Below are 26751 nucleotides of genomic sequence, written 5' to 3'. Positions count from 1 at the left end.
GCTCATCCTGTGGCAGTGCCAGGAGCCCTGGGCACCACGCTGGGAGTGCTGGAGCTGTCCAGGCCCTTGCAGGACCACTGTGATGTCCAGGGGCTGGTGAGGTCTCACTGTGCCAGGAGCAGCTGAGCATGTCCACCCTGGCAGCAGCCCTGAGCGGGGAGGCCGGGCTGTCCAGGACAGATGGCGATGGCTGGGAGGACGTTAATTGCATTGTCCGTCTGCAATTAACCACATCTGTCCCTACCGGCGGTGGGATGTGGCTGTTGGGCACAGCAGGGCCAGGGGGACTGGGGGGGTTGCAGGCTCAGGAGGGATCCCAGGGCAGCAATGACATTCCCTGAAGTGTCATGGGCTGCTCAGGGCCACACCACATTTCACTCCAGATATTCCCTGTGTCCTCTGGACCTTTCCTGCTCCCCCAGACGTTCCCTTCTCCCCACACCCTCCTGATCCTCCTCTCCTTCTTCCCTCCCTGGCCAGTCACCCCTCCCAAAGCTCATGAGGCCATCAAGAGCCCTCTTCTGGCCCAGGGCTAAGCCCCACGGCCCAGGCCCACATCACCACTTGACACTGGTGGCGTTCAGCTCTGGTCCCTGGTGGGAGACCCCCCCCACTCCTGGGCCCCACCACGGGGCCTGCATCCACATGACAGAGGAGATCTCACTCCCTACGCACCCTTTCCCACACCCCCTCAGCCCTGTGCCCGTGGCATGGGGACCCTGCCCGGGGTGCTGGGATCCTTCCACCTTGGCTGGCAAACGGGCACAGGAGACGGGGACGCCCCGAGATCTGGGCTGTCTGCTCCCGGGTGCCGTGGGGTGAGCACGCAACTCCCAACCCAGCACAGTGTCCTTTTTCCATGGACCCTCTCCATTGGCTCGTCCTGTGCCCTGAGACCCGCCCCCCCCTCACTCTTAAAGCCCCTTCAGCACCACGTGCTGTGAGTGACCAGGCCGGTGTGTAACCGGGCCGAGCTTGTCACGATGGAGAACTCCATGACATTCCCGATTTTAATGGCCTGCAGTTCATCCCGTCCCGCTGCCGTGCGGCTCGGAGCTCACCCTCCTCGCTCCCCTCGAGCTAAACCATCCCTCAGCATTAACACCGCGGGCCGTGGCATGTGAGGCACCGAGTGCGGCCCTGACCGTGGTGCCGATCAGCCCTGGAGGGGTCCGTCGCCCCCCGCCCGGCGCACATCGGCATCGGCCGACCGCCCGTCACGGTGTGAGCGGCAGCACCGCCCCGTCCTGGCCGCGGTCCGGTGCGTGGGACCCGTGGCCGCCGTCCCAAGCGTGGCCGCGGCAGTCGGCTCGGCTGCCAGCTCTCTGTGCCACCGCCCCGGGCACTGCTGGCTCGGCCCCCGCCGCGCCGGGAACGCTCTGTACAGCTCCTCCACAAAGCCGGACAGGCTTCTCCCACGCCCCTCCGTCGCCGGGGCGCTGAACCTCCTCATGGGCAGGGACCCCGAGAGCCCCCGGCCGCGCCGCTGGGGCTCGGAGCCCGGCTGCGTTGGCCAAGGCAACTCTGTGGCCCGTCGGGTCTGTGCCAGATTCACCGGCGTTGGCAGGGCCGGTGAATCCCCCCGTCCGTGGCGCGGGGCTCAGGGGTGCGAGTGGGGACGGTCCTGCCCCCAGGGCTGCAGCCACCACGTCCTGCGGGGTACCGCGAAGCCCCCAGGCTGGGCACAGGGCCAGGGTGACGCGGTGGGGACAGCGGCAGTGCCGTGTGGGCAGCGCGGTACGGGGACCTGCCTCCCTCCGCGGCACTGTGGAGCTGCTGACGGGCAGCTCCAGATCTGTTTGTTCCTGCCGTCTTGTCCCCGGGCGAACGGCGTAGCCCGCGGTGTCTGATGCCCGAGCCAGGGCTGGGGGCTGCTCCGGACCCACCGCCAGCGTGCCGGGGCAGGCGGCGGCTGCGGAACCCTCTCAGGCACGAGCCGCACTCAGCACCTCGGTGTCCCGGCGCCTGTCTAGGGTTCGGGGCTCCTCATGGTCTTTTGGCACGTCCCCAGGATCGGAGCGGCCGGTGCAGCCGCGCCGGCGCCGTGTTTGGGACAGGCTCGCAGCGATCGCCGGGGCTTCATCCTCGGCTCCATCCCTGCCAGCTTGGACTGAGTTTGGGCTGGGAAGAGCGTTTCCCGCTGCAGATGCTGTTGTCGTCTGCCCACCTGCGGCAGCATCCTCCAGCTCCCCGGTTCCCTGTGCCCAACCTCTTGTAGCAGGGCACCGCGGTCCTGTCCTGGGATGAGGACTCACGGTGGGGCACACGAGACCAGGAAGCAGGATGCTGGTGGTGGCTTGGCCAGCTGGCGGGGGAAGCACTGGCGAGGGTGCCAATGCCGAGAGCAGGTGGCCACACTGAGGGCGTGTCGGCCGGGGGGACCCTGCCGTGGCTGATGGCATCGTGCCCGCAGGGTCACCCGTGAATGCTCAGTCCCGGAGCGCCTCCGAAGGGACCGAGCCCTGCCGGCACTCCGACCACGCGGGACTGCTGCGGCATCGGCACCTGACACCTGTCTGATGCCGCTTCCCCTCATTCCAGGAATTCCCTACTGCTCCTGCGGGGATTCCTGACCAGACCCTGCCCGCGGCTCCTTCTGCAACAGCCGCATCCAGCACCCCCCCAGTCTGTGGGTGACTGTGCCCCGTTTCCCTCCTGATATCCCCAGACGCATCTCCCCCTCCTTGTGCTCGGCCAGGTGATCTGGCTTAATTAATCACCTGCGTTAACGACGAGTTGATTGCAGGGCTCCCTGTGCTCTCGGGAGCAGCGCCGTCCTCAGCTTTGGGAGTGGGGGCGGTGCGATCCCTCCTGCCAGCCCCACCGCAGGGGCACGGAGTAGGTGCTGCTTGTTCATGCCCCGTCTCTGTACCCGTGCCGAGCCGTTGCTGGGTTTTAGATCTCGGCGTTTGCCCGGTGTCTCCTCCCACGTGTTGTGGGAAAGCGACCGTGCTCGCAGCACCGGAGCCGGCAGCGGCTGGTGTGGGCGTCAGTGCTCCGTGTCAGTGCAGTGGATTTTCCGTGGGTCGGTTTGGCGCGGATCAGTTTTCCATTGTTCGAGTTGCCATGCCTTGGTTTGGGCTCAGCCAGGCACCGGACCGTGACTCTGCAGTGCACAGAGCAGGTGTAGGGACGCTGGGGACCAGATGGAGCCTAAGGGGCTGCAGGGTGAGATCTGGGAGCGATCCCGGGTAAAAAAGGGTCGGGAAATTGGGGAGCGCTGCAGGAATGCAGAGGAAGCGGAGCAGAGCCCAAACCCGCAGGTACCGGTGACGGCTGGAGCAAGGACAGAGGTCAGAGGTCTCGGGTAGGGGAGCTTTGCCCCGGCTGGTGAGGACGGGCCGTCCCTGGGGAAACACAGCGACGCTCCAAGACCTCCGCAGTGGTGTTCCAGGGGGGAAGGCTGAGGAGCCTCGTCCCCTGCCGAGTCCTGGGTGTCCCATCCCCACCGTCCCTCTGCTCTCCCTGCAGACGCACCGCACTGCGAGGGACACCAGGCTCGCCGGGGAGAGCGTGCAGGGGTCATCATCGGATGGGGAGGACATAGAGAGGTACGGGCACCACTGGGCACTATCGAACACACCGCGTCGGGGCCTGTGGGTGTGCCTGGGTGCCTACACCGTGACGGGGGAGCTGAGGGGAACCTGCCTCGCCCGGGGGTCTGGGTCGGCGCCGGGATGGGGAGGGCGCGGTTCGGCTTTGCCCGGGAGAGCAGGGTGGGAACGGGCGCAGCCGTGAGCGCTGGCGTGGCCTTTACGCCCTTGGCAGGGTCTTCTGTGAGTGCGCAGTGAGGCCGGGGCTCAGCGTAGTGTGGGCACGTGGGACAGCAGCCATGTCCCCTACTCTGTATTAGTGTCCCCGCTCTCTCCCCAGAGCCCGGCCGCGGTCAGAACGGAGGCTGGAGGTGCAGGAGCAGCTGCTGGCCCTGCGGCACTGGCTGGACGCAGTGGAGAAGCGGCTGACGATTCTGCCGGAGCCCGGCACGGCCCCGCAGGTAACGTCTGGCCCTGGGCTGCAGCCGGGTCGCGCGGAGCTGGGCAGGACCAGCTTACGTCTGTACTGAGGCCGATGGGGTCTTAGTCCCTGGAAGGCAAGAGGGTGCCCGGTCATAACCGGCTGGGAGACCCTTCGGCACAGCCCCACGGCCGGCTGGGAGACCCCCTAGGCTCGTCCCCACAACGAGCCGGTGTCAGGCCATCCGTCCCCGGCTCCTGCTCCCCGGCCTGGCGGTGCTGCTGGCTCGGAGCCCGTGGGCCCCGTGGCCCTACCAGTACCCGCAGCATCGCTGCCTCGAAGCCCCGCTGGCCGCAGGGCCACCGAACTGCACCGGGCTCAGCCGCGGCTCCGGGCACCACTGCCCGGGCACGGGGGGTGCGGCTGCGAGAGGGGTGTTGGGCTGTGCACGAGGGGTGCGCGGCCACGCACGGGCTGTGCGGCCGTGCCCGCTGTGCCCCTGCCCGGGCGAGGAGCCGCGGTGGGGGCTGCCGGCGGCCCCTCCTCGCCGCCCCGCGCGCAGCCCCTCGCCGGCTCCTTTTGTTCGGGGCCTGGCCGGCACACGGGCTCCCTCGGCACACATGACGGCACAAACTGAAAGGGCCATTCATCCCGGCCCCGGAGCAGACAAAGCCGAGGCCGCGCAGAAACCCACCCGGCTCCCGGGATCTGAGGCTGCGGATTCCAGCCGACCGCTCCCGCCCGGTGCCCCGCGCCGGGCTCCCCTGCCCGGGGCGCCCGTGCCACCCCGAGCCCGGTACCTGGGGCTGCGGAGCGTGCCGGGCGAGCTGCCGGCGGACAGCACGGCGGATCGTCACCCCTTGGCCAGGTCCTGCCTGGCGGGTCCCGCCTAGGCCCCGTGGGGTGCTGTGAGGTGCTCGGCGTGCCGTGGGGCTCAGCCCCATGGAGGGTGCTGACCCGCTTGGTGCCAACAGTGGAAGGCTCCAGAGCTGGGTGGGGAAGATGGTGCGGAGCCGCCACAGGACGGTGTGGAGCCGCCGAGGCCCTGGCAGATGCTAATTCCCGGCAGCGTCTCTGGCAGCAGACAAAGCCCCCGGCCCCGCCGCCCGCCGCTCCCAGGAGACCCCGGGCAGCGCCATCCATCAGCGCGGCCGACGCGCCCGCAGCGGCCCCCCGGCTCCTGGGGCCCAGCGAGGGCCACCCGTGCAGCACCGTGTGGCAGGACCCCTGCCCTGGGGGGCTCTCACTGGCTGGGGGGCCACGGAGCTGGGTCTGAGCAGAGTGGGGAGCGGGCTCACACCGCGGGCAGGAGCAACCTGTACCCCGGCACCTCCGGCAGCCCCCGGGTTCCTCCAGCACCCAGGGTGGCAGCGGGAAGGTGTCCCGGAGCCTCAGGTCTGCGGCACCCCGGCTTTCAGGGTGGGCTTCACTATAGCATCTCGGCAGCCCAGCCTGGGCCCCCCAGCCGTGCTTTGCTTCACTGAGCCTCCCCTGCTCAACTGAGTCCCCCCAGCCTCTGGCTCAAAAGCCCTCGCACCCGCAGAGCCCTGAGGAACGGGCCGAGCCCCTCGGTGACCAAGGCATCCTCTGCCTGGGGCTGGAGCCGGGGGGCCAGAGCCAAGGTGGGGGCTCAGTGCTCCCTGGGGGGTGTAACCCCGGAGCTGGAGGAGCTCTGACACTGTGGGGCGGTGTCGGTGCAGTGGGGGGGCAGGTGCCGGTGTCAGTGCCGGTGCCGATGCCGGTGTTGGTGTAGGTGGCAGCTGCTGTAAGTGTCGGTGTTGGTGCCGGGGCAACTGCTGATGCCGGGGAAGGCGCTGGTGTCTGTAATGGTGCAGGGACAGGGGCAGGTGGCAGTGCTGGTGCCGGTGCGGGTGGTGGTCGGTGCCGGTGTCAGTGCGGTGGAGGAGCAGGTGCTGGTGTCGGTGTCAAGGCCGGTGCCCGTGCGGGGTGTCGCCCCCCCGGCCGGCGCGGGGCGGGCGGTGGGCCGGCGCCGCCCCTCCCCCGCGGGATAGCTGCGAGGCCCCGGGGGTTTCCCCGGTAACGGCGGCGATCGGCGCCCGGAGGGTTAACGGGGGCGGCGGCGTGGCCAGGGTCAGACCAGCCCCACCGAGCTGGGCCGGGGCCGGTGCGAGGGTCCTCGCCGGTACCCCCCGCTCTCTGCGCTCCCCCCCGCGCCGCGGGCGCGGCGCACAAAGGCGGCGGGGCCGGGGCGGCGGTAACGGGGACCGAGCCACCCCGCTGCCCCCGCCCCGCTCTCCCGCACAGGCCGGGTCCCCCCCGGCCGCTAACGGCGGCGGTCCCAGCCCGGCCCCATGGACGCCCGGAGCCGCAGAGGGGTGAGTGTGGGTTGCGCGTTTCGCGCGGGTCCGGGCGGGGTCTGTGTCCCCGCAGCACCCCCGGGGCAGGGGCGCGGAGAGGGGTTCCCTCGAGTCACCCCGCGTCGTGGTCCTCCCACTCGTGCGGTCCCAAGGGACCCCGATACATGGGGAGGGGGGACGATGTGGGTGTGCGATGCCCCGCGGGTGCGAGTGTCGGGACTCCGCTGTGGGTGTGTGTGCGGTGACTGTGCATGGGGACCGTGCCCGTGGCGTGTTTCACGGCGCGGGGGCTCGATGCCCACGGCCGGGACACCCCGGGGCACACGGCCAGGGCGGGTGCGTGTGGGTGCACGTGCGCTCCCCACGCGTGTGCGGGGCTGTCACAGGTGCGTTTCATGTCACAGTTCACAAAGGCGCGGGGGTCCTGCCGCTGCCCCCTGCATGGGAGTGAGAGCGCGGGGTGTGCTTGTCGGGGTGTGTGTGCACATGTAGGGGAGTGGGAGCGTGTGTGTGTGTATGTGTGTGTGTGTACACACGTGTGGGGGTGTGTGTTTACCCACGTGCACAGGGGCGTGTGCCCGGGGCCGAGCCGGAGGGCCGAATGTGGGGCCGGGGACCGGGAGTGCTGCAGCTGCGGCACGGGGGGCTGGCAGGGGGGGCTGCCGGGGGAGGGTCCTGCCGGGTCACGCTGGGCGATTTATGGCTGCGGCAGTGCTGGCAGGGTGGGAGGCCACCTGCTTGTCCCCTGCCTGCCCCCTGCCTGCCCACCCGTCGCTGTGTGCACTCGGCCACTCCCAGCCCCCCGTCCCCCCGGACAGATGCTCCCCTCTCCCGGCTCCGCCGCCCTCGTTAATCCAACGGCACAAGGCGACACAAGGCGGGAGCATCTTCCTGTCCCCAGTGCCTGGCGCTGCCGCTCCTGCCGCGCCTGCTGCCGAGACACACAGGACGGGCACCCGGGAACTGCCCGGGGGGGTCTTCTCCCTCCGCCAGGCCCCGGTGACGGTCAGCGTCCCGTCCTCCCTTCCCTGTGCCCTGGCTTTGGGCAGCCCTTTGCTGCTCGGCCAGAGCCCCCCCACACCGGAGCGGGAGGTCAGGCAGAACCGGCAGCGCAGGGGGGCGGGAGGGGTGACCCGGGCGCAGGACGGAGTCCGGGGCCCCGCGGTGGCCCCGGCAACGCGCGTGTCCCCTGGCTTGTTGCAGGCCGGGATTTGAGGCGGGGGCCCGGCGGCCGCGCCATGGGGAACTCGGTGAGCCGGCCCAGCTGCCTGGGCGAGAAGAGCCGACGGCCGGAGGAGCTCCTGCGGGAGCCGCCGTGCCGGGAGCCGGGGCTGGATGAGGGGCAGCCGCCCGCTGGAGGCGTCACGGAGGCCTGTCCAGGGCTGCCGGAGAAGGCGCCGGTGCCGGTGGAGAACGGGTGGAGCCCCGTACCCGGTGCCATTCGGAGCCGGCCGGGCAGCCCGGTGCTGAGGCGCAGCCAGTCTGAGGTGGCGGTGCAGAACGGGGGCACGGCCGGCGTTCCGGTGAAGGGGCAGGTGGGGGGCGCAGCCTGGACACCCCCCCGGGCCGGCGTCCCCCGCAGCACCTGGTCCTGGAAACCTGTCACCACCCGGGAAGTGACGGAGGTGACGGAGGTGACTGAGACCATCGTGACCGAGATCGTGGAGGTGACCGAGTATCCGGTGGGCGAGAAGGGCGGCGAGCCCGTGGTCACCCGGACGGTCACCGTGCTGACGGAGCGTGTGGGGGAGCTCGCTGCCGCCGGCTGCGCCGGACATGCGGATGCCACCGAGGTGAATGTCGGTCAGGGACCCTCGCCGGGAGGACACTGTGCCAACCCTGAGCCACGGGGCTGCCCTCTGGCATGGGTCTCTCGGCAGCGACTCTTGCCCTTCCTCTCCCATGGCTGGGGCTCAAGCAGGGTCACCGGGGTCTGTGCCCTGGTGCTGGTGGCACCCGGCCCGGTGCCGTAGGACAGGGAGTCCGCCCCGTTCTCGCGGCTGGCGAGGATCGTGTGTCCAGAGGGGTCCAAACGATGCCGAGTGCGCAGGCCCTGCTTTGGAGAGCCCTGCGAGGGACGCCGGGGAGGACCTCATGGGCTGGGCAGGGTCTCACTGTCCCCGACGACACCTCCCGGACAGGGCACAGTGTGGGGTCGCAGCCCAGCCCCACGGCTGCCCCCTGCCCGCCCACCTGGGCGGCTCAGCCACTTCTCTACCCACAGGTGTCCCCGCGGGCCGTCCCTGTCCCAGAGGAGGTGGCGGGCGCGGAGCGGGCCCAGGAGACGCTAGAGCGGCTGCTGGCCTGGGTGGCCGACATGGAGGAGCTGGTGAGCAACCAGAAGCCGCCGTCGGCGGAGGCGAAGGTGGCGAAGGCGCAGCTGGAGGAGCAGAAGGTCAGCAGGGCCGGCTGGCGCGTCCCGCCCACGCGCTCCGGCTGGGGATTAGGAGGCCGGGGCTGGAGCCGCCGCCCAGGGCTGTGCCAAGGTGGCGGGGGCGGGCGGGGTCCCCGGCACAGCGCAGTGCCCCCCTGCCTTGCAGCTCCTGAAGCGGCTGCTGGAGGAGCGGAGGCCACGTGTGGAGCTCGTCCTGCAGGACGGACTGTCGGACAGAGCGGGGACGCGAGGCTCCAGCTCGGCGGTGCCTGAGGACAGTGCCAGCCTCTTCGACCTCAGGGAGAGGTGGGACAAGCTGATGCAGGAGGCTGAAGCCAGGTGGGTCAGGGTCCAGGCCCTCGTCACCGGGCAGGCACAGGCTATAGCCACTGATGTCCTCACCAGCTGTGTCACCATGACACCCTGATATCCTCCTGTGCCCTGCCCTGCTGACATCAGGGCCACCATGGCAGAGGAACCATCCCCATGCCACATGCCAGGGCTGCACAGGGGCAGTTGCTCTGGGGCTCTGCAGCCAGTCCAGCCTCAGAGATTATCACCCCTGGGCTCACCCAGCCCTCCTGACACAGGTACGGCCGCCTGGAGCGGATCCTGCCGGCGGCTCAGGGCTTCCAGGAGGCTGTGGATGCCTTTCAGGAGTGGCTCAGTGCCACGGAGCGACAGCTGGCCCAGCTCTGGCGTACCGATGGCTGTGTCAGCCGTGTGCAGGATGCCCACCGGCAGACCCAGGTGAGACCGGGGTGGGCACAGGGTGGGCACGGGCACCTATGTCATTGTCGGTCACTGCCACGGGAGCTTCTTGCCCAGGCCCTCTGTGAGGAGATCCGCGGGCGGCTGGGAGAGCTGGACAGCGCCCTGGAGAGAGGGCAGCAGGTCCTGGAGATGGTGACAGGTGAGTGGCAATGGCCAGGAGTGGCGGCCACGGGGTTGGGACTGTGGAGTGCGGGATGGGATGAGCACAGAGTGCGGGAGCCCAGCCCAGTGATGGCACCCCTGGGCACTGGGGGTCCTTGGAATGTGCTGCTCCCCACCGGGAGCTGTAGGGTGGTGTGAAGAGGCACAGCATCCCATGGGATGGAGAGTGGCCAGGGCAGAACCTGAGGGTCAAGGCCATGGTGGGACAGGGTGCAGCCATGGTGAGGGGAAGCTGGGAAGGTGGATTTTGCTGACAGCGGGATGAGGGGCCAGATCCAGCTCCGGGAGCAGCAGGAGAGGAGAAAGGTCAGGACAGAGCGATGAAAACAGTCAGTGTGGCTGTTGGCACGCCTGGGGATGCTGGGATGGAGGCGCTGATACTGGTGTGGTGTGGCTGCAGGGGAGGAGGCCCAGCTGGTACAGGAGAAGATGGAGTCGCTGAGGATGCGATACCTCATCGTGGGCCAGAGCAGCACCGACACCGCACACCGGCTGGGGCAGACCCTGGAAGCCTCGTCCCTCCTGGGCACGGCCCCTGAGGACCTGGCACTGTGGCTGGGCCGTATGGAGAAGGAGCTGGGCAAGCGGGAGAGCCAGGATGATGGTCAGGAGCCCCTGGTCAGCGCCAGTGACAGGGAGAAGGTGTGGGACGTGGCACTTTGGGGACTGTCACCCTCTGCCTCCCTTTACCATTCCCAGCATCTCTCTGCAGTGGGAGATGGTGGAGTTGGGTCTGAGTGGGATACTCTGGGTTATGGGAGACAGTCCTGTGGGACTGGGATGTGTCAAGAGTTTCTGTCCTGGAGCAGCTGCCCCAGTGTGTGCCCACTCTGCCCGTCTGACATCTGTCCCTTTGCCATAGTTTGAGCAGGTGCTGGAGTCCCAGCTTGCCCGTGTGACTGGGCTGGGCGAGCGGCTGGAGGAGATCGGCCGTGTGCAGCTGGACTCTGAGGCTCTCAGCTCACAGCTCTCCGAGCAGAAGGTGGGTCTGCAGCGGTGCCCAGGGGTCCCAGGGACACTGGCTTGGCATCCCCATTCCGCTGGGCCCGCCACTGACCCCCAGCACCTGGCACCCACCTGCTGCTCCGTTCCAGCTGCTCTCTGCTGAGGTCCTGCACTGCCGGGGCCTGGTTGAGCGTCTGCTGGGGATCTCAGACCCGCTGCTGCTGCACTGCTGCCCCGAGCCCCTGCGGCAGCGCCTCCAGGTGAGTCGGGCAGTTGCCAGAGGGGATGCTGCCAGCACCTGGGGATGGCCGTGCCCCACATCCCCTGCTGACCCCCTGTCTCTACAGCCATCGGTGCAGGCGCTGCGGGAGCGCACGGAGCAGCTCTCCCTGCGCAGCGGCGCCTGTGCCGTGCAACTGGAGCATGCCCAGTCCCTGCTCACCCAGTTCTCCGAAGCACTCGAGGAGCTGCTGCCCTGGCTGGAGGAGACACAGGCCCTGGGGGTGCAGCTCTCCCCCAATGCCATCAGCTATGAGGCCTTCAAGGAGCAGCAGGCGCTGCTGCAGGTGCAGGCAGGGACAGGGGCAGGGACGTGGAGGGACGTGCTCGGCTGTCCTGTGGGGTTGGGAGTGGAGAGGTGACGGGATGAGGTGGCATCACCGGGGGGCCCACCGGGCTGGGGCACTCTCTGAGCGTGAGCCTGCTGGGAGCAGCGCTAGGGTGCACCGGAACATGGCCCCGTGGGATGAATCCCTATGGGGCACGTGCCACCCCGATGTTGGCCCCATGGCTGCTCCTCACTCCCAGAGTCTGCGGGAGGCCATCGCTGAGCACCGGCCACTGGTGGGGAAGCTTCAGCGCGTGTCAGCACAGCTGGTGGAGCTGAGCCCAGAGCAGGGAGCCCCGTTCCAGCGGCGCTGGCAGGAGGCTGAGGAGCAGTACGGCTGCATCCGCGAGCGTGTGCGCCAGGCGGCGGCTCTGCTGGAGGATGCCCTGCCGCGATACAGCCAGGTATGGGGCTGGCACCGGGGCAGGGGGTGTCCCCACGGGTGTCCCCTCGAGTGACTGGGCTGGTCCCCAGCTGACGGAGCGCATGGACCTGCTGCTGGAGTGCCTGGAGCGGCTGCAGAGCCGGCTGCAGAGCCAGCCCCCCGTCCGCGGGGATGCGGCCCACCTGCGGGAGCAGATCCGGGAGAACAGCCTGGCCCTGGGCGAGCTGGAGAAGCTGGGGGTGGCCCTGGAGGGCATCCAGGAGCAGGGCAGAGAGCTGCTGGCCACCGTGCAGGCAGTCAGCTCCGACGCCGCAGCCAGAGGTATCGGCACAGAGGAGGGGTGGGCACGGCGTGCTTGTCTGTCCCTGTCGGGGCTGTGTGGGGGTGCCGGGTCCCTCAGAGCACCCTGATCCCCACCCCCTCGTGCCCCCAGGGATCCAGGAGCGCACGGCACAGCTGCTGCTGCAGTGGGGCTCCCTGCGCGGCCGCTGCCAGGAGCAGGAGCGGTGGCTGCGGGAGCTGCTGGCGCTGGCTGAGCGCTTCTGGCACGGCCTGTCCGAGCTGGTGCTGGCGCTCAGTGACACCCAGCAGCTGGTGCTGGGGCTGGAGGAGGCTGACGGGGAGCCCGAGGCCATCCGCACGCGGCTGCGCACCATGCAGGTACGGCTGGGGCGGGGGCCTGGGTGGCAGCGCTGTGGCACAGGCGGTCCCCCCGCACGGGCAGTCCTCATTCCAGGCTCCTGATCCCCGTGCCATGTGCAGGGGCTGCGGGAAGAGATCGATGCCCTGCAGGGCGAGCTGGACACGCTGGGCAGCCTGGGCGTGGAGCTGATGGCCTCCTGCGGAGACCCTGACAAGCCCGACGTCACCAAAAGCCTGGACGATGTGAGTGTCCCTGGGGTTGGGTTCAGTGAGGGATGAGGTCCCGGGGCTGAGGGGATGGGGTGTCCCCTGACCCTGGGCAGTGCCACTGATCCCTGCACTCCAGACCCCTGCACAGCACCACTGACCTTCCCACCCAGGCCCCTGTACAGTGCCACTGTCCCCTGTGCCTGGATGCCTGCGTGGTGCCACTCCCATCCCCCAGACCCCATACCCTGTCCCCCCCCATGGCACCGCTGACCCTGTGCCCGGCCGCAGCTCTACTCCTCCTGGCACAGCCTGAGCCGGGTGTGGACGGAGCGGAACGGGCGCCTCGAGGAGCAGCTCCAGGCTGCCCTCAGCTACCAGGACACGATGCAGGTGGGTGCGGGGGCCCTCCAGCAGGCCTCCCCCACGGAGGGAGCTGAGTCACTCCCCCCCCGTCCCTGCTGAGGGGCACAAGGGGCTGTGAGGCCACCATGGGACCCCTCAATTGTGATCTCCCATCTCTCCCCCCCATCCCCAGCGGCTGCTGGAGTGGCTGGACACGGCCGAGCTGCGCATTGCTGAGGAGTTCCTGGTCGGCGGGGACCTGGACATGGTGCAGCAGCAACTGGCAGAGCTTAAGGTGCCGTGATGTGCCATGTCGTGCCACGTTGTGCCGAGCCATCCTGTGCCGCCGGATGGGGCAGGCAGGGGACAGCGGGGCGCTCTAGACAGCAGGGGAATGGAGGGGTGGCAGGTTGTACGGTGCTGGTGCCTCCATGGTGGGTGCTGGGAGGTCAAGTCCTGCCCCCTACAAGGTCCCTGGGCAGGTTGGGTGTCGGCTCCCTGCGAAGAGCAGCCCCGTGCCCAGGTGCAGGTGCCGTGCCATTGCAGTGCCTGGTGACAGGCAGACCCCCTCCCGGGGTATGGAGCCGGGGTCACCCACCGGTGCTGGCCCCCAGGAGTTCAAGCGGGAGCTGTACCAGTGCAAGGTGGACGTGGAGAGCCTGCGGCACCAGGGGGGCACGGGGCAGGGGGACCCCCCAGCTGCGCTCAGTGACTTCCGCCAGCGCTGGGACCACCTGGAGGAGGAGATCGTCAGCCGACAGGTGGGAGGGGGCAGGGGGTTGCGTGGGGTGACAGGAGGTAGCTGGGTGGGTACAGGGGGTGCCATGAGGGTGCTGGCTGTGTGGGGCTGGGTGGGTGTGGTGGGTCTGGGGGGTTCAAGGGGGTTCTACATGGGCGCCGCGTGTGGAGCTGGGAGGGTGAGGGAGGCAGTGGAGTCGTTGGACACAGAGTGCGCCCTGTGGCGCCAGGTGCCCATGCAGGTGCTGGGCACGCTGGGTTGTGTGGGGCCAGGTGGGCACTGAATGGGTGCTGGGTGGGTGCCGGACATGGGGCTGGGGCTGCCGTCATTCCCCCTGACATTGCCTCTTCCCCTCGGCAGCACCAGCTGGAGGCGGCGCTGCTGGGGCTGGGGCAGTTCCAGCACCAACTGGCCGAGCTGCTGCAGTGGCTGAGCCGCACCGGGGAGCAGCTGCGTGGCCCCGCACCCCTGTGCCCCGACCTGCAGAGCTGCGAGATCGAGCTGGCCAAGCACAAGGTGAGGCTGGGCCGTGGCCCAGGGCACACATAGCACAGGTGGGGACCCAGACTGGGACCGTTGCTGAGGGTCCTGGGGGTCTTGGCCATGGTCCCACCCCCAGGGGGTGTGTCCTAGGGGGGTCCTGGCCATGGTCCCACCCTCAGGGGGTGTGTCCTGGCTGCAGGGTGCTGCCCAGCCCCTCCTTGGGCTGCTGCAGTGGTGGCCAGGCCGGGCAAGCTGTGGCATGAGGACATGTCCCCTCCCGCAGTGACACCGTGGAAGGAATGAGCTGTCTTTGTGCCATCCCAGTGCCGCAGTCCCTTGCCTGGGCACACTCGTGCCTGATGCAGGCGAGGTTGTGCAAGGACCAGGCTGGCCCCGCACCGGGGGATGTTATGCAGAGGGTACCCTGTCACCTCTATGCCTGCCTTGGCCAACCCCCTGCTACGAATCGGCAAATCTGATGCCTCAGCCCCATGCTCTGCTGAGAGCAAGAGTCAGGGGCACCCCTAGGTGTTGTCCTCCCTCTGTGTGGCACCCCCAGACTCCATCAGTGGGGTGGCAGCGATGACACGATTGGCAGAGGTGTCCCAGGCACTGAGAGCGAGGGGCTTTGTGCAGCACAGCTGGTGGGGTACGGCGTGTCCCTGCTGCGGTCCCAGCCGTGACCCCACTGCCCCTCTGCAGGTGCTGCGGACAGATGTGATGTCCCACGCCCGCACGGTGCAGTCAGTGACCGAGGCCGGGCAGGGGCTGCTGCTGTCCAGCCTGGGGGAGAGCGTGGAGGGGCTGCAGCGCAGCCTCCAGCAGCTGGGCCAGCACTGGGACCTGGTGCGCAGCGAGACCGAGAGCCGGCAGCTGGAGCTGGAGAACAACCTCAGCCAGGTACGGGAGTGGGGCTGCGGCGCTGCTGGCCGGTGGGGCTGTTTGCTGAGCCCCTCCTCACCCCCAGGTGCAGGACATCACACTGGAGATCACAGAGCTGCTGCAGTGGCTGGAGCAGGTGGAGTTGCAGCTCTTCTGCTCCAAACCGGCCTGGGGCCACCCGGATGCCACCAAAGAGAAACTCAACGCGCACCTGGTGAGCACCGGCAGTGGGCCGGGCCCCGCTGCCAGGGCTGTGCCCCGGGGTCCCTCAGGGGGATGTGTTCCCCCAAATCGACCCCCCTCCACAATGAGGGGCCAAGACCCTTCTCTGCTGCCTCCTCTCCCTGACCAGGCAGAGCCTGGTATCCCTCTCCACCCTCCTCCAGCTCCCTGAGACAGAGCAGGAGCTACCTTTGTTCCCTGTTCCTGACCCTTTTCCTGTCCCCATCTCAGTCTCTGTCCCCGTCCCCCGTTTACTGTCGCTGACCCCTTCCTCATCCCTATCCCTGTCCTCATCCCGTTCCCCGTTCCCCGTCCCTGTTCCCACGCCGGCCCCGCGGCGGGCGCTGACCCGGAGTGCCCGGTGTGCCCGGTGTGCCCGGCAGGAGCTGTGCCGGGAGCTGGAGGCGCGGGCCGTGACGTACCGGGGGCTGCGGGAGCGGCTGCAGCGGCTGCTGGAGTCGTGCCGCGCCCGGCGGCCCTGCAGCACCGAGCACAGCCTGCGGCTCCTGGAGCAGAAGTGGGAGAGCGTCCAGGCCGAGGCCCAGGAGAGGAAGGTGTGTGGGGCGGGGGGCTCCGACCCCGGGGGCGGGCTCACCCTGACCGGCCCCGGCGCCGGGGCGGTGGGTGCCCGCTCCCCGTCAGCGCCTGTTTCCCCCCGCAGGAGCGCCTGGCCGAGGGGCTGACGGTCACCACCGAGTTCCACGGCTCTGCCCAGGAGCTGCTGCGCTGGGTGGCCCACGCCGAGGAGCTGCTGGGGTCCCCGGCACCGCCCAGCTTCGTCCTCGACACCGTCACCGCCCAGATCCAGGAGCACAAGGCAAGGGAGGGAGGAGCCGGTGCGGTGCTCCGGGGGCTGATTCATGGGGCTAGATGGAGTCTGCCCGGAGAGCAACCGCGGAGAGATCCCCCCCGACTGGTTCACGGGGCTGGGGTCTGCACAGAGATCTCCCGTGTGGCACTGGCAGACAGATCTCCCTCAGGCTGGTTCATGGGGCTGGGGTCTCCCCAAAGGGGGGGTCCCATGTGGCACCCACAGAGAGATCTCTGGGCGGCGGGTGGGACATCTATCCCTGCAAGCAGTGGAGTGAGTGGGCTCTGTGTCCCATCCCGCTGCAAGCTGTGCCCAGGGGCTCCCCACCTGCCCTAGGACCACCCACCCACCCACAGCTGCCCCCTCCCTGCAGGCCCTGGTGAAGGAGGCGAATGCCTATGGGGAGAAGCTGGGTGGCTTGGAGGCCGTGGCTGCACGCCTGAAGGATTTCAGCCGGAAGCAGGATGGGGCTGTCATCCAGAACCTGGTGCTGGCGGCACGGGAGCGCCTGGGCAAGGTGCTGCAGAGGGCAGCTGAGAGGGGGGCAGCGCTGGAGGAGGCACGAAAGCGCAGCAAGCAGGTACCGTGGACATGGGCCGCTGCCCCTGTGGGTTGGGGAGGGGACTCTGCCCCTTGGTTTGCTTTGGACAAGGGCCTGGAGTGCCAGGGCAAGGGGGAATGACTTCCCACTGCCAGAGAGCAGGGTTAGATGGGAGGAAATTCTTGGCTGCGAGGGTGGGGAGGCCCTGGCACAGGTTGCCCAGAGAAGCTGTGGCTGCCCCATCCCTGGAAGTGTCCAAAACCAGGTTGGACGGGGCTTGGAGCAACCTGGGATAGCAGAAGGTGTCCCTACCCATGGGAGGGGGTGGCACTGGATGAGCTTTAAGGTCCTTCCAACCCAAACCATCCTGAGCCTGATGATTCCATGACACAGGTCCCGCTGGGAGCAGGCTCTGGTGCTGCCACCGTGCCGTACTGGCCCATGGTTTGCCCCGAAGTGGTGCCAGGGCTGTGCCACTCCCTTGTGTGGCTCCGTGGCTCCTGCCTGGGTTGCCCCAGCCACACTTTGCCCCCCCAGCCCCCTGCAGCCCTCCCCAAACCTCCCCTCCTTGCAGTTCAGCGAGTCCCGGCGGCTGCTCCTGGACTGGATGGATGAGGTGGAGCAGAGCCTGGAGGTGCCACAGGATGCTCCCACCAGCCAGGAGGAGATCAAGTGCCAGCTGGCTGAGCACAAGGTGAGGCTGCCCTGCTCCTGGGCACAGAGGGGTTCCAGGAGGGCTGTGGGGAGCAGAGCTGGGTGGCTGGGGGCTCCAGATAGGGGATCCCAAGCACCCTGAGGGAAATCCCCTGGAGCCGGGGGGGTGGGGGCATCAGATACCTTCCTAGGGCTATTCTGCAAAGTGAGGAGACCTGGAAAGGGACCCCAACGCTCCTGCAGCACTCAGAGGAGCACGGGGAGTCTCTCCCTAGCTGAGGGACTCAACACCTGCCCGTGGGGCCCCCCAGGCGTTCCAGAAGGTGCTGCGGGCGAAGCGGCCGGTGTATGAGGCGACTGTGCGGAGCGGGCGGGCGCTGCGGGAGGGGGCCCGGCTCCCCCAGGACCTGCAGCCGCTGGAGGAGTTGCTGGGGGAGCTCAAGGAGCGCTGGGATGCGCTGTGCAGCCGTGCTGCGGAGAGGTGGGAATGGGATGGGGATGGGGATGGGGATGGGGATGGGGATGGGGATGGGGATGGACATGGGTTGGAGTGGTCATGGGGTGGGGAAGGGGTTGGGATGCAGATGGGATGGGAGGGGAATGGTACAGGATGATATGGGTGTGTTCTCTGCTTGCTCTGGGGGTCTCAGGCGAGGACGTGGCACTGCCCTTCCTCCCTGATCATCCCACTCCCTGCTCCGGGACCCCCACGCCCAGCACTGCTGCCACTGGGGTGCAGCCAGGCCCTCTCCCATGAGGACACTGCCAGGGCCTATCCCTGTCCCTAACGGTGCTGCCAGCACTTGTCCTTGTCCATAATGGCACTGCTAGGATCTCTCCCTGTCCATAATGGCACTGCCAGCTGGTGTGATGGGATGGCCATACCCGGCTCTGCGGGTGACCCCTGGCACTTGTGACATCTCCCGTGCCCCCCTTGGCAGGCAGCACAAGCTGGAGGAGAATCTGCTCTTCTCGGGCAAGTTCACGGACGCGCTGCAGGCCCTCATGGACTGGCTGTACCGCGCCGAGCCGCAGCTCAGCGAGGACATGCCCGTCGGAGGGGACCGGGACCTGGTCGGGGACCTCATGGACAAGCACAAGGTGGGTGTCCCAGGCTGCGTGGGAGGGCCCTGCCTGGTGTTAGCCCTCAGGGAGCCCTGGGCTCTGTCCCCGCTGTGCCCACCCTCCATCTGGGACAGGACCGGACCCAGGCACAGGGCAGGGGCTTTGCTCACCCAGAGCAGTCCCCGTTTGACCTCAGCTTGTGCCCCCCATCCTGGGTCAGCACTGGGGGGCCCTGTGTACCCCACTGCTGGGAGGGTTTGGGGTGCACGTGGGAGCCCTGTACCTGCTGCTGGGAGGTTTGGGGTGCAGGGAAACCCCCCTGGTGCTCGCCGCTATGAGGTTTGGGGCGCGCAGGAACCCTGCTCGGTAACAAGGTCCAGGCAGGGTTCTGGGACCCCCCCCCAGCACCTCCCACCCCTCCTGCGCTCCCTGCCAGGTGTTCCAGAAGGAGCTGGGCAAGCGTGCCAGCTGCATCAAGACGCTGAAGCGCTCGGTGAGGGACCTGACACGCGGCAGCAGCAGCGTGGACTCGCAGTGGCTGCAGAGGCAGGTGGAGGAGCTCAGCACCCGCTGGGACCTGGTCTGCAAACTCTCCCTCTCCAAACAAGCCCGGCTGGAGGCTGCGCTGCGGCAGGTGAGGGCTGGGGGGGCGAGAGGAGAACCCCCAGGTTGGGGTCTGCTGTGAGCGAGGGGTCTTGGGGGGCAGCAGGGGAACCCCTGGGTTTGGGGTCTACTGGAGGGGGGGGTGGGCAGTAAGAACAGCAGGGGAACCCTTTGGGGCACCTGTATGGGAAGGCTGAGGCAGTCATAGGGGTGTGGGGTATCCAGGCGGTGGGTGGTTGAGCTCCAGGGTGCTCCATGGGGTTCTTGGTGGGTGGCTGTGCGTTTGGGGGCTCTCTGTGGGGTCCCTGGTTGGTGTGTGGCTGTGCCTTTGGGGGTTCTCTGTGGGGTCCCTGGTTGGTGTGTGGTTGTGCCTTTGGGGGTTCACTCGCTGTGGGGTGCCCGGGCTCGGCATGGCCATGCTCCAGGGTCCTCCATGAGGTTCCCAGGCTTGGCATGGCCATGCTCCAGGGTCCTCCACGAGGTTCCCAGGCTCGGTGGGCGGCCGTGCATTTGGGGGTTCTCCACGGGGTGCCCTGGCTCGGTGTGTGGCTGCACTGCGGGTGATGTGTGGGCCTGTGGGGCTCTGTGTGGCCGTGTCACAGGGTGCCATGGCCAGCTGCCAGGCTGGCTGCTGCAGGAGCCTGTTTTGGGTGTGCCCATGTGGCACAGGGTGCCTGGGGCAGGGAGCTGCGTGGCTCAGGGAGGCACTGGGGGGCTTGGAGGAAGTTGTGTCCAGGCACCGAGCCGGGGTGTGGGATGTGCCCTCAGGAGGGCTGAGCGAGGCTGGCAGCGGCTCTCCCCAGGCACGGTGTGGTGCCAGGGCCCGTGCCGCAGTTTGTCCAGCCTCGGGCAGGAGCAGCAGGTGCAGGACTCAGGGTCTGTCCAGGGCTCTGAGCAGCCAGGGGACTCAGGACAGGACCTGGGGCCACAGGGAGGGTGCTGAGCAGGTCCCTACTGTCGTGGCAGGCGGAGGAGTTCCACACCCTGGTGCACTCCTTCCTGGGGCGCCTCTCCGAGTCGGAGAAGACCCTCAAGTACGGCGTCTTCCCCGAGGAGGAGGCGGCTGTGCAGGAGTGCCAGAGCCAGCTACAGGTGGGTGCCAGCCCCCAACAGGACCCACTGGCCCCCACCTCTGGGTGGTTCCAGCCTTGCCCAAGGACACCCCATCACTGGGGTCAGCCGGCCCCTGACAGGCCCTGCTGGGCTGTGGGGTCCCCACAGCGAGATGTGGGATGTTGGGTCGCACTACACCAAGAACATGGGGTTTGGGGCCCCAAACACCCCAGGGGGGGGGAGTTTTGGCATCTCACACCCCCCAGCTGGGTGGAGGCTGGTCTGACAGGATGCAGGGGGGCTGAGACCTGGCAGTACCATGGTCCGTGCCCCCCCCAGGAGCTGATGCAGTCCCTGCAGTGCCAGCAGCTGGAGCTGGAGTGCATCACCTCACTGGGGGAGGAGATCCTCGCCACCTGCCACCCCGACTCTGTCATCACCATCAAGTCCTGGGTCACAGTCGCCAAGAGTCGCTTCCAGGAGGTGAGCTGGGTACCCTGTCCCCATCCCTGTCCAGGGTGAGTGTGGCCCCAAGACTCTCCCACCTCCAGGTCCTCCATGGCACAGCCCCCTTGACTGGAGCATTGTGGTGTCTGGGGGCACTCAGCCCTGGATGGCACAGGGAGAGAGTCTTGGCTTTGCCAGTGTCCCCCCCGTTGTCCCCCCCATCTGGAGACCATACAGGGGGTCACCTGGGGCCTCCTCAGACCCCCCTGGACAGCGGTGGCTCATTCCTGTGCCATGGCAGCCACCACACAGCCCAGGCAGAGAGACCTGGGAGCAGTGTCCCGGGGACCCTCCCCTCAGAACCCGCTCCTGCAGTGGCTCGGAGCCTCCCAGGATTGTGGGTTTGCAGGAGAGAGGCTCCTGGCGCTCCCGGGACCGGTCTGGCAGGTTCAGGTGATCCCACACAAAGCCCTTATTGAACAGAGACCTGTGGGATCTGTTCTGAATCTGCCCAGGGCCACCCCCCTCACCCCTATTCACCCCGAATAGCAAGGGCAGCCAGCACGTCCACATGGCACCGACCTGGGCACCCTCCTCACATGGGGAGCAGAGCCCTCAGCCCCATCCCAGCTGCCCAGCACAGACGTGGGCACCCTCCACACATGGGGAGCAGAGCTCTCAGCCCTGCCCCAGCTGCCCAGCAGGAGCTCTGCCCTGCCCCACATCCCTCCCCATGGTCACTAGGGCTGCTGGCTGGGGGTGGTCCATGCAGCCCCACGGTCACGGTGGGACGTGGAGCCCCCTTGTCCCTGCCCCATCGTCACTGGTGGGGTGTCTGTGAGCCTGTCCCACGGCCAGAGTGGCTGGTGCTCCCTGTGCCGACTCGTTCCTCTCAAAGCAACGGCTCCCGCGGCATCTGGTCAGGGCGGGAGAGAGACCTCGGTGTCCCCAGCAGGCTGGCAATCCCGTGCCCCAGCAACCCCCCCCGTGCTGCAGCAGCCCTCGCTGCCCCGCAGGTGCTGAGCTGGGCCCAGCAGCAGGGCGAGCGGCTGCGGGCACAGGCGGCCGCGCTGGCGGCCGAGCGGGAGGAGACGGCGCAGCTCATGGACTGGATCACGGCGGCCGAGGAGGCCCTGGGGCTGCGGGACCAGGAGCTGCTGCCGGAGGAGGCCGAGCAGCTGGAGGAGCTCATTGCTCAGCACGCGGTGAGGGACCCTGCGCCCGGCCAGCGCCGGGGACCGCGTCATCCCCGGTCCCAGCCGGGGGCTTTGGGGTGCACCAGGCTGAGCCCTTGGTGCCGCTCACACACGTTGGCAGAGGCACCGCGGCACCTTTGGCTTTGCGCAGCCCGAGCCCACCAGGTCTGCAGCACACGCTGCTGCTTTGGGAGGGTCCCGGGAAGGGGGCAACGGGGCTGGGCTGTGGGGGCTGTGGGGCACACCGGGGGGGGCTGTGCTGGCACGGCTGGTGGGCGCGCAGCACCGGCGCTCTGTGGCAGGTGTTCATGGAGGAGCTGAACCGCAAGCAGCCTGACGTGGAGAAGGTCACCAAAAGCTGCAAGCGGAAGCTGGCGGTGGATCTGGCCCCCCCGGCCGCCCGCCGGCTGGCCACACGTAAGGATCCCCAGCATCGCCCCCAGCGCCACGCCCCAGAGCCCCGGCTGTCCCCTCACCGCTCCCCCGGCTGTCCCCTCACCGCTCCCCCGGCTGTCCCCTCACCGCTCCCCCGGCTGTCCCCTCACCGCTCCCCCGGCTGTCCCCTCACCGCTCCCCCGCCTGTCCCCTCACCGCTCCCCTGGCTGTCCCCTCACTGCCCGTCTCCGCAGGGCGCCGCAGCGGTGGGAAGGCACAGGGTGCGGCGGCAGTGCCGCTCGGGGGGCTGGAGCCCCAGACGCCCCTCATGGCCCAGCTCCTGCACCGCTGGCAGCAGCTCTGGCTGCTGGCCCTGGACCGGCAGTACCGGCTGGAGACAGCCCTGCAGCGCCTGCGGGAGGTAAGGGGGCCCTGGGGGTCCCGGGCAGCTCCTTCCGTGGGAGGTAGGGGCACTCTGGAGTCCTGGGCAGCTTCTCCCGTGGGAGAAGGGGCACCCCAGGGGTCCTGCTGGCCAGGCGTGGGTGTGAGCAGCTCCTTTCGTGGGAGGTAGGTGCATTTTGGGGGTTCTGGGCAGCTGCTCCCCCCAAGAGGCCTCGACAGGACCAGGGCTGGGAGCAGCCAGGCTGTGCGTCTGAGCTGAGCGTCGGGCACAGGGCGGTCACCCTGGCTGACACGGAGGGGCTTGGGGTGTCCTGCCAGCGTGTTGATCCCCGTCTGTGCCGCCCTCCCCCCCCCCCCCAGCTGGAGGAGTTCGCACACTTTGACTTTGGGGTCTGGAGGAAGCGCTACATGCAGTGGATCAGCCAGATGAAGTCCCGGGTCCTGGATGTTTTCCGTGGCATCGACAGGGACCAGGACGGGCGCATAAGCCAGCGGGAGTTCATCGAGGGCGTCCTCGCCTCCAGTGGGTGCCGGGGGGCTGGAGGGGGCTGAGGGGGCTGGCAGAGGGGGCTGAGGGTCCCTGTCCACCCTCAGAGTTCCCCACCAACGTCCTGGAGATGAACGCCGTGGCCACCATCTTCGACATGAACGGCGACGGCTTCATCGACTACTATGAGTTCGTCAGTGCTCTGCACCCCAACCGCGACCCTCTGCGCCGCTCTGCCGACGCCGACCAGATCCAGGATGAGGTGTGCTGGGGGGTGGAGGCAGGGGGGGCTTGAAGGGTGCGGGACCCACCTGGGGCTGAGCTGAGCGTGGCCCCCCAGGTGAACAGGCAAGTGGCCCAGTGCAACTGTGCCAAGCGCTTCCAGGTGGAGCAGATCAGCGCCAACAGGTACCGGGTAAGTGCTGACCCGTGGGGATCCGGGCTTGGTCCTACACCTGTGCACAGCCTGCCCTGGGCAGGGCTCCTGCAGCACCCGTGTCCCGTGGCAAGGAGGGGGCACATCCTCATGGCCCAGGGAGCCCTGGCCCCATGGGAAGGCGGAGCCAGCAGGGACTGAGGGGCTGCAGGGGTGGGCAGGTCTGGGTGCTGGTACTGCTCTGGCACCCCCTCCCCTAATCCCAGCCCTGCTGAAGCCACCAGGCCCCACCTTGCCCCGATCTCTCTCTCCCCGCAGTTCGGGGAGTCCCAACAGCTGCGGATGGTGCGGATCCTGCGCAGCACCCTCATGGTGCGGGTCGGCGGGGGCTGGATCGCCCTGGATGAGTTCCTGGTGAAGAACGACCCCTGCAGAGGTGGGTGTGAGGGTCCCAGGCCGGGCACTGGTGCAGTGGAGTTCCTGTTCCCTGTGCCTGTGGGGCCAAGTGGGTTAGTGGGGTGGGGGCCATGTAGGGTGCAGCCCATGGGGTCTTGCACTGCTGGGACCCCATCGCCAGCCCCCTCACTGGCTCTGTCGTCCCTAGTGAAGGGAAGGACCAACCTGAAGATCAACGAGAAATACCTGTCCCCGGACACCTTCGGGGCCGCCGCCAGGTGTGCGGGGAACCAGTCGGCTGCTTCCTCCAAAGTGCTGTCCCCGAGCCGCTCCAACTCCAGCCTCAGCCTCTACAGTAGCGCCTCGGCCCCCAGCAGCCCCCTGGCCAGGAAGGTGAGGGCTGTGAACCCCTCCAGAAGCTTCCCCCCCCTTCCCAGCCCGCCCGCCCCAGGCACTGACCCTCTCCCTCCCCAGTCGGTGCTGCGGAGGACGCGCTCCGGCGATCGGTGTCCACGCTCCCGCGGCTCCGGGCTGCCCGACGGGGCCGAGCTGCAGTTCAGCGCGGCGGAGGAGAGCCTGGCTGTGGCACTGCCAGGTGAGCGCTGTGCGGCTGCGGGGGGCCCTGCCCACCCTGGGGGGCAGGGGTTTGGGGGGCACGGCGGAGCCGGAGCGGGTGTGCGGTGTGGGGCGGGACAGCGTGGCTGTCTGCCGGCCCTCGGCGCGCTGGAGCTGGTGCGGGAGAATTCCCCGCTCCAACCCCTCCGTACCCTCGCAGAGCCGCCCGAAGGGTCCCCCCCGGAGCGCTGCAGCCCCTGCCGCTGACCCCCGCGCCTGCCCTACGCCAGCACCCTCGGCCGGCCCCACTCAGGACCCTCCTCCCCGAGGCTGGAGGACGGCGAAGCCGCGGCCGTGCACCCCGCGAGGCTCCGGCCCGGCGCTGCGGCTCCCCGAGCGGGGCTGAGCGGTCTCCGATCCCGCCGGGACTGGCCCCGACGGATATGCAAGTATCCCCTGACACCCACCAAGCCCCCGGTCACTGGCCTCCTTCCCCACGGCTCCATCGGGCAGCGCGGGGTGGGGTGGCCGAGCCCCAGTGCCCCACGCGAGTTCCCGGGGCTGTGGGTCCGGCCGGGCATCCCCGCGCTGGGCCCTGCGCCTCTCCCGTGCCGTCAGCTCGGGGTGGCCGCGGTGCCCCCTGGCATTTGGCGTTGTTGACGGGGGTCTCCCACCCTGGTGCCCACGCCCCGGCGGGAGGTGGCCGGGCTCGGTACCCGGGTCCCGGGCCCCCTGGCCGGGCGCCGAGCCCCGTTTCTGGTGCTAACCCTCACCCCTCTGCCTTCGGTGTGTGCTCGGGGGGGCCCGGCTCCGGTCGGCCTCCGCCCCGGTGGGGCTGGGGCTGCCACGGACGGGGGTCCCTCGCGCCCGCGCCCCCGCCCTGCCGGCGGCCCCGGCGGGCAGCGGGACCCCCGCCCTGCTGCCGCATGCTCACGCACCCCGCTAACCGGACAGCAGTAGAGCTGAATGTAACCCCGGCCGGGCCCCCCCACCCGCCGCCACAATAAACTGTAGTGAGATTCCTTTTTCTATGAGCGCCCATCCGTCCCTCCATCTGTCCGCTCAAGGAGGGAGCTCCCTTCCGTCTGTCTGTCTGCTCGGGGAGGGGGATGCTCTGCCTGTCCATCTGTCTGCTCGGAGAGGGGACTGCAGTCTGTCCGTCTGTCTGCTCACCCTGCTGTCGGGGCTGGGCTGCCATGGCCGGAGAGGGTGTCGCATCACCAAAGCCAGCGCACACCGCACGCTGGTGGCACAGGGGGTGGCCGGGCAAGACCGGGTGTGCCCCAGCCGGTGCCACCGGCAGAGCCGCCCGGCGCCGCAGCCGCGGCTGGCAAGCCCCGGGCGCTGCAGCGGGTGCCAGCGGGCACCACGCCGGGTTACCTCCTTTCCGAGGAAGGCATTGCTGGCATTCCTGCTGTGCCCACGCTGGGCACTGCTGGGAGATGCTGGGTCCTCATACCTGGGTGCCTGTGGTGGCGCATCCCCCCACAGTGCTGGCTGCCCTTCACCCACCCCAGCGCCCTGAGAGCTCCAGGGGTGTCCATGCGGTCCCCAGGCATCGTGGTCCCAGCAGCTGTGCATCTGTCACCTGCCTGCCCAGTCGGAATGGCTGGGAGACAGCTGGGCCCATCCCAGGGCCTGTCAGGATGGGATGGGGTGTCTGGAGGCCCTGGCTGTGTCCCCACTCTGAGAGCTGGGGACACCTCGAGCATAGGGACTGTACCCAGCTACTGCAGTACCACAGCCCTTGCCTGGCACCTCCCCACCTTGGGAAGTCTCAGATCCCACAAATGGGGGCTGTGGCCGTTCCCTCTGATCCACCACCAGTGCTGGGGTTCTGCCGGGCTGCCCCCTCCCTATCCCAGCCCTCTTGGTTGCCTGAGTCTGCTCTCATGGCTTCCAGTCCCATTTCTCCACTGTTTCACCCTAAACCCCTCTCCACTCTCCTTTTCTGAACAAACACAGAGCCAAAGGGGCCGGGGCTGGAATTGTGCCAGTGAGTTTGTGCCGGGGCACGTCCCCGGTCACGCACGGGGGAGCCCCATGAACACTCTGGATCGGGGCCCCTCGCTCGGCGCTGCCACAGCCCCCCTGGAGCAGGGCCGAGCCCAGGGCTCTGCACGGCGCATCTGCCGACACGTCCCGGGATGGTCCCGCAGCGCTGCCGGCACGGGCTGGAACGCCGATACGAGTTGCGTTGCACATTCCTGTGCCTATGGAAATCTCTTCCACCACTCCCAGCTGGGGCAACACGCCCGGCACCACCGGCACCGCAGCCTGTGTCAGCCGCATCCTGAGCCCCGGGCGACGGCGCTGGCTCGGGAGGCAAAGGCAGCAGGCACGGGCGGGCTGGGCAAACACCAAACTGTTTGCAAGGTGTTTACACGGAGACACAGACCCTGCGGGTGCAGCCCCCCGGGGCTGGGGGTGGCACGATGGACAGACACCCACCCGGAGCACAAGGATGGGGACGTGGGGTCCCAGTGGGGCTGCACCATCCGCAGGCAGACAGGAACAGGGATGCACTGGGAGAGCCTCTGTGGGCCACAGCGTGTGCTGGGTTTGGGGGATCACGTCACTGGGGCAGCGGGTGAGCAGGTGGCAGCAGTGGGGAGCCAGACTGGCAGCTTGGCCCTGAGTGGGACTGTCATGGCTTGGTGCTCAGCCCCGAGCCCCTGAGCTGGGTCCCGTGGTCCTGCTCACAGGCCAGAGCAGCTGTCCCGTTGTGTGCCCTGTGGAGCCGGGTGGCCC

General features: G+C 68.8%; 1 protein-coding gene across 1 annotated transcript in view; it reads left to right on the top strand.

The window, feature by feature from the left end:
- The window catches only part of PLEC (plectin), a 56073-nt gene extending 31042 nt beyond the window's left edge, over positions 1-25031 (top strand). Inside the window, exons 27-70 of the mRNA XM_027908461.1 lie at positions 1161-1538; positions 3472-3551; positions 3874-3994; positions 4194-4822; positions 5498-5576; positions 5790-5933; positions 7091-8065; positions 8497-8667; positions 8813-8985; positions 9237-9396; positions 9475-9559; positions 9983-10224; positions 10445-10564; positions 10677-10787; positions 10875-11093; positions 11335-11538; positions 11609-11840; positions 11953-12179; positions 12282-12404; positions 12660-12761; positions 12907-13008; positions 13328-13474; positions 13813-13968; positions 14638-14835; positions 14903-15031; positions 15423-15593; positions 15701-15856; positions 16224-16430; positions 16966-17085; positions 17357-17526; positions 17987-18146; positions 18547-18744; positions 19680-19805; positions 20106-20249; positions 21230-21418; positions 21712-21826; positions 22039-22205; positions 22547-22709; positions 22781-22935; positions 23014-23088; positions 23368-23485; positions 23654-23838; positions 23920-24040; positions 24221-25031. Coding sequence (XP_027764262.1) covers positions 1161-1538; positions 3472-3551; positions 3874-3994; positions 4194-4822; positions 5498-5576; positions 5790-5933; positions 7091-8065; positions 8497-8667; positions 8813-8985; positions 9237-9396; positions 9475-9559; positions 9983-10224; positions 10445-10564; positions 10677-10787; positions 10875-11093; positions 11335-11538; positions 11609-11840; positions 11953-12179; positions 12282-12404; positions 12660-12761; positions 12907-13008; positions 13328-13474; positions 13813-13968; positions 14638-14835; positions 14903-15031; positions 15423-15593; positions 15701-15856; positions 16224-16430; positions 16966-17085; positions 17357-17526; positions 17987-18146; positions 18547-18744; positions 19680-19805; positions 20106-20249; positions 21230-21418; positions 21712-21826; positions 22039-22205; positions 22547-22709; positions 22781-22935; positions 23014-23088; positions 23368-23485; positions 23654-23838; positions 23920-24040; positions 24221-24267 — 8094 coding nt within the window. The 3' untranslated portion in view covers positions 24268-25031. The remainder of the gene's footprint in view (positions 1-1160; positions 1539-3471; positions 3552-3873; positions 3995-4193; positions 4823-5497; positions 5577-5789; positions 5934-7090; positions 8066-8496; positions 8668-8812; positions 8986-9236; positions 9397-9474; positions 9560-9982; positions 10225-10444; positions 10565-10676; positions 10788-10874; positions 11094-11334; positions 11539-11608; positions 11841-11952; positions 12180-12281; positions 12405-12659; positions 12762-12906; positions 13009-13327; positions 13475-13812; positions 13969-14637; positions 14836-14902; positions 15032-15422; positions 15594-15700; positions 15857-16223; positions 16431-16965; positions 17086-17356; positions 17527-17986; positions 18147-18546; positions 18745-19679; positions 19806-20105; positions 20250-21229; positions 21419-21711; positions 21827-22038; positions 22206-22546; positions 22710-22780; positions 22936-23013; positions 23089-23367; positions 23486-23653; positions 23839-23919; positions 24041-24220) is intronic.
- The last annotated feature ends 1720 nt before the right edge of the window (positions 25032-26751 follow it).

Source organism: Empidonax traillii, unplaced genomic scaffold (genome assembly GCF_003031625.1).
Source record: "Empidonax traillii isolate 1590-97213 ecotype Southwest subspecies unplaced genomic scaffold, ASM303162v1 scaffold1716:size85440, whole genome shotgun sequence".
Classification (NCBI taxonomy): Eukaryota; Metazoa; Chordata; class Aves; order Passeriformes; family Tyrannidae; genus Empidonax; species Empidonax traillii.
This window is presented reverse-complemented; position numbering and strand designations above follow the sequence as displayed.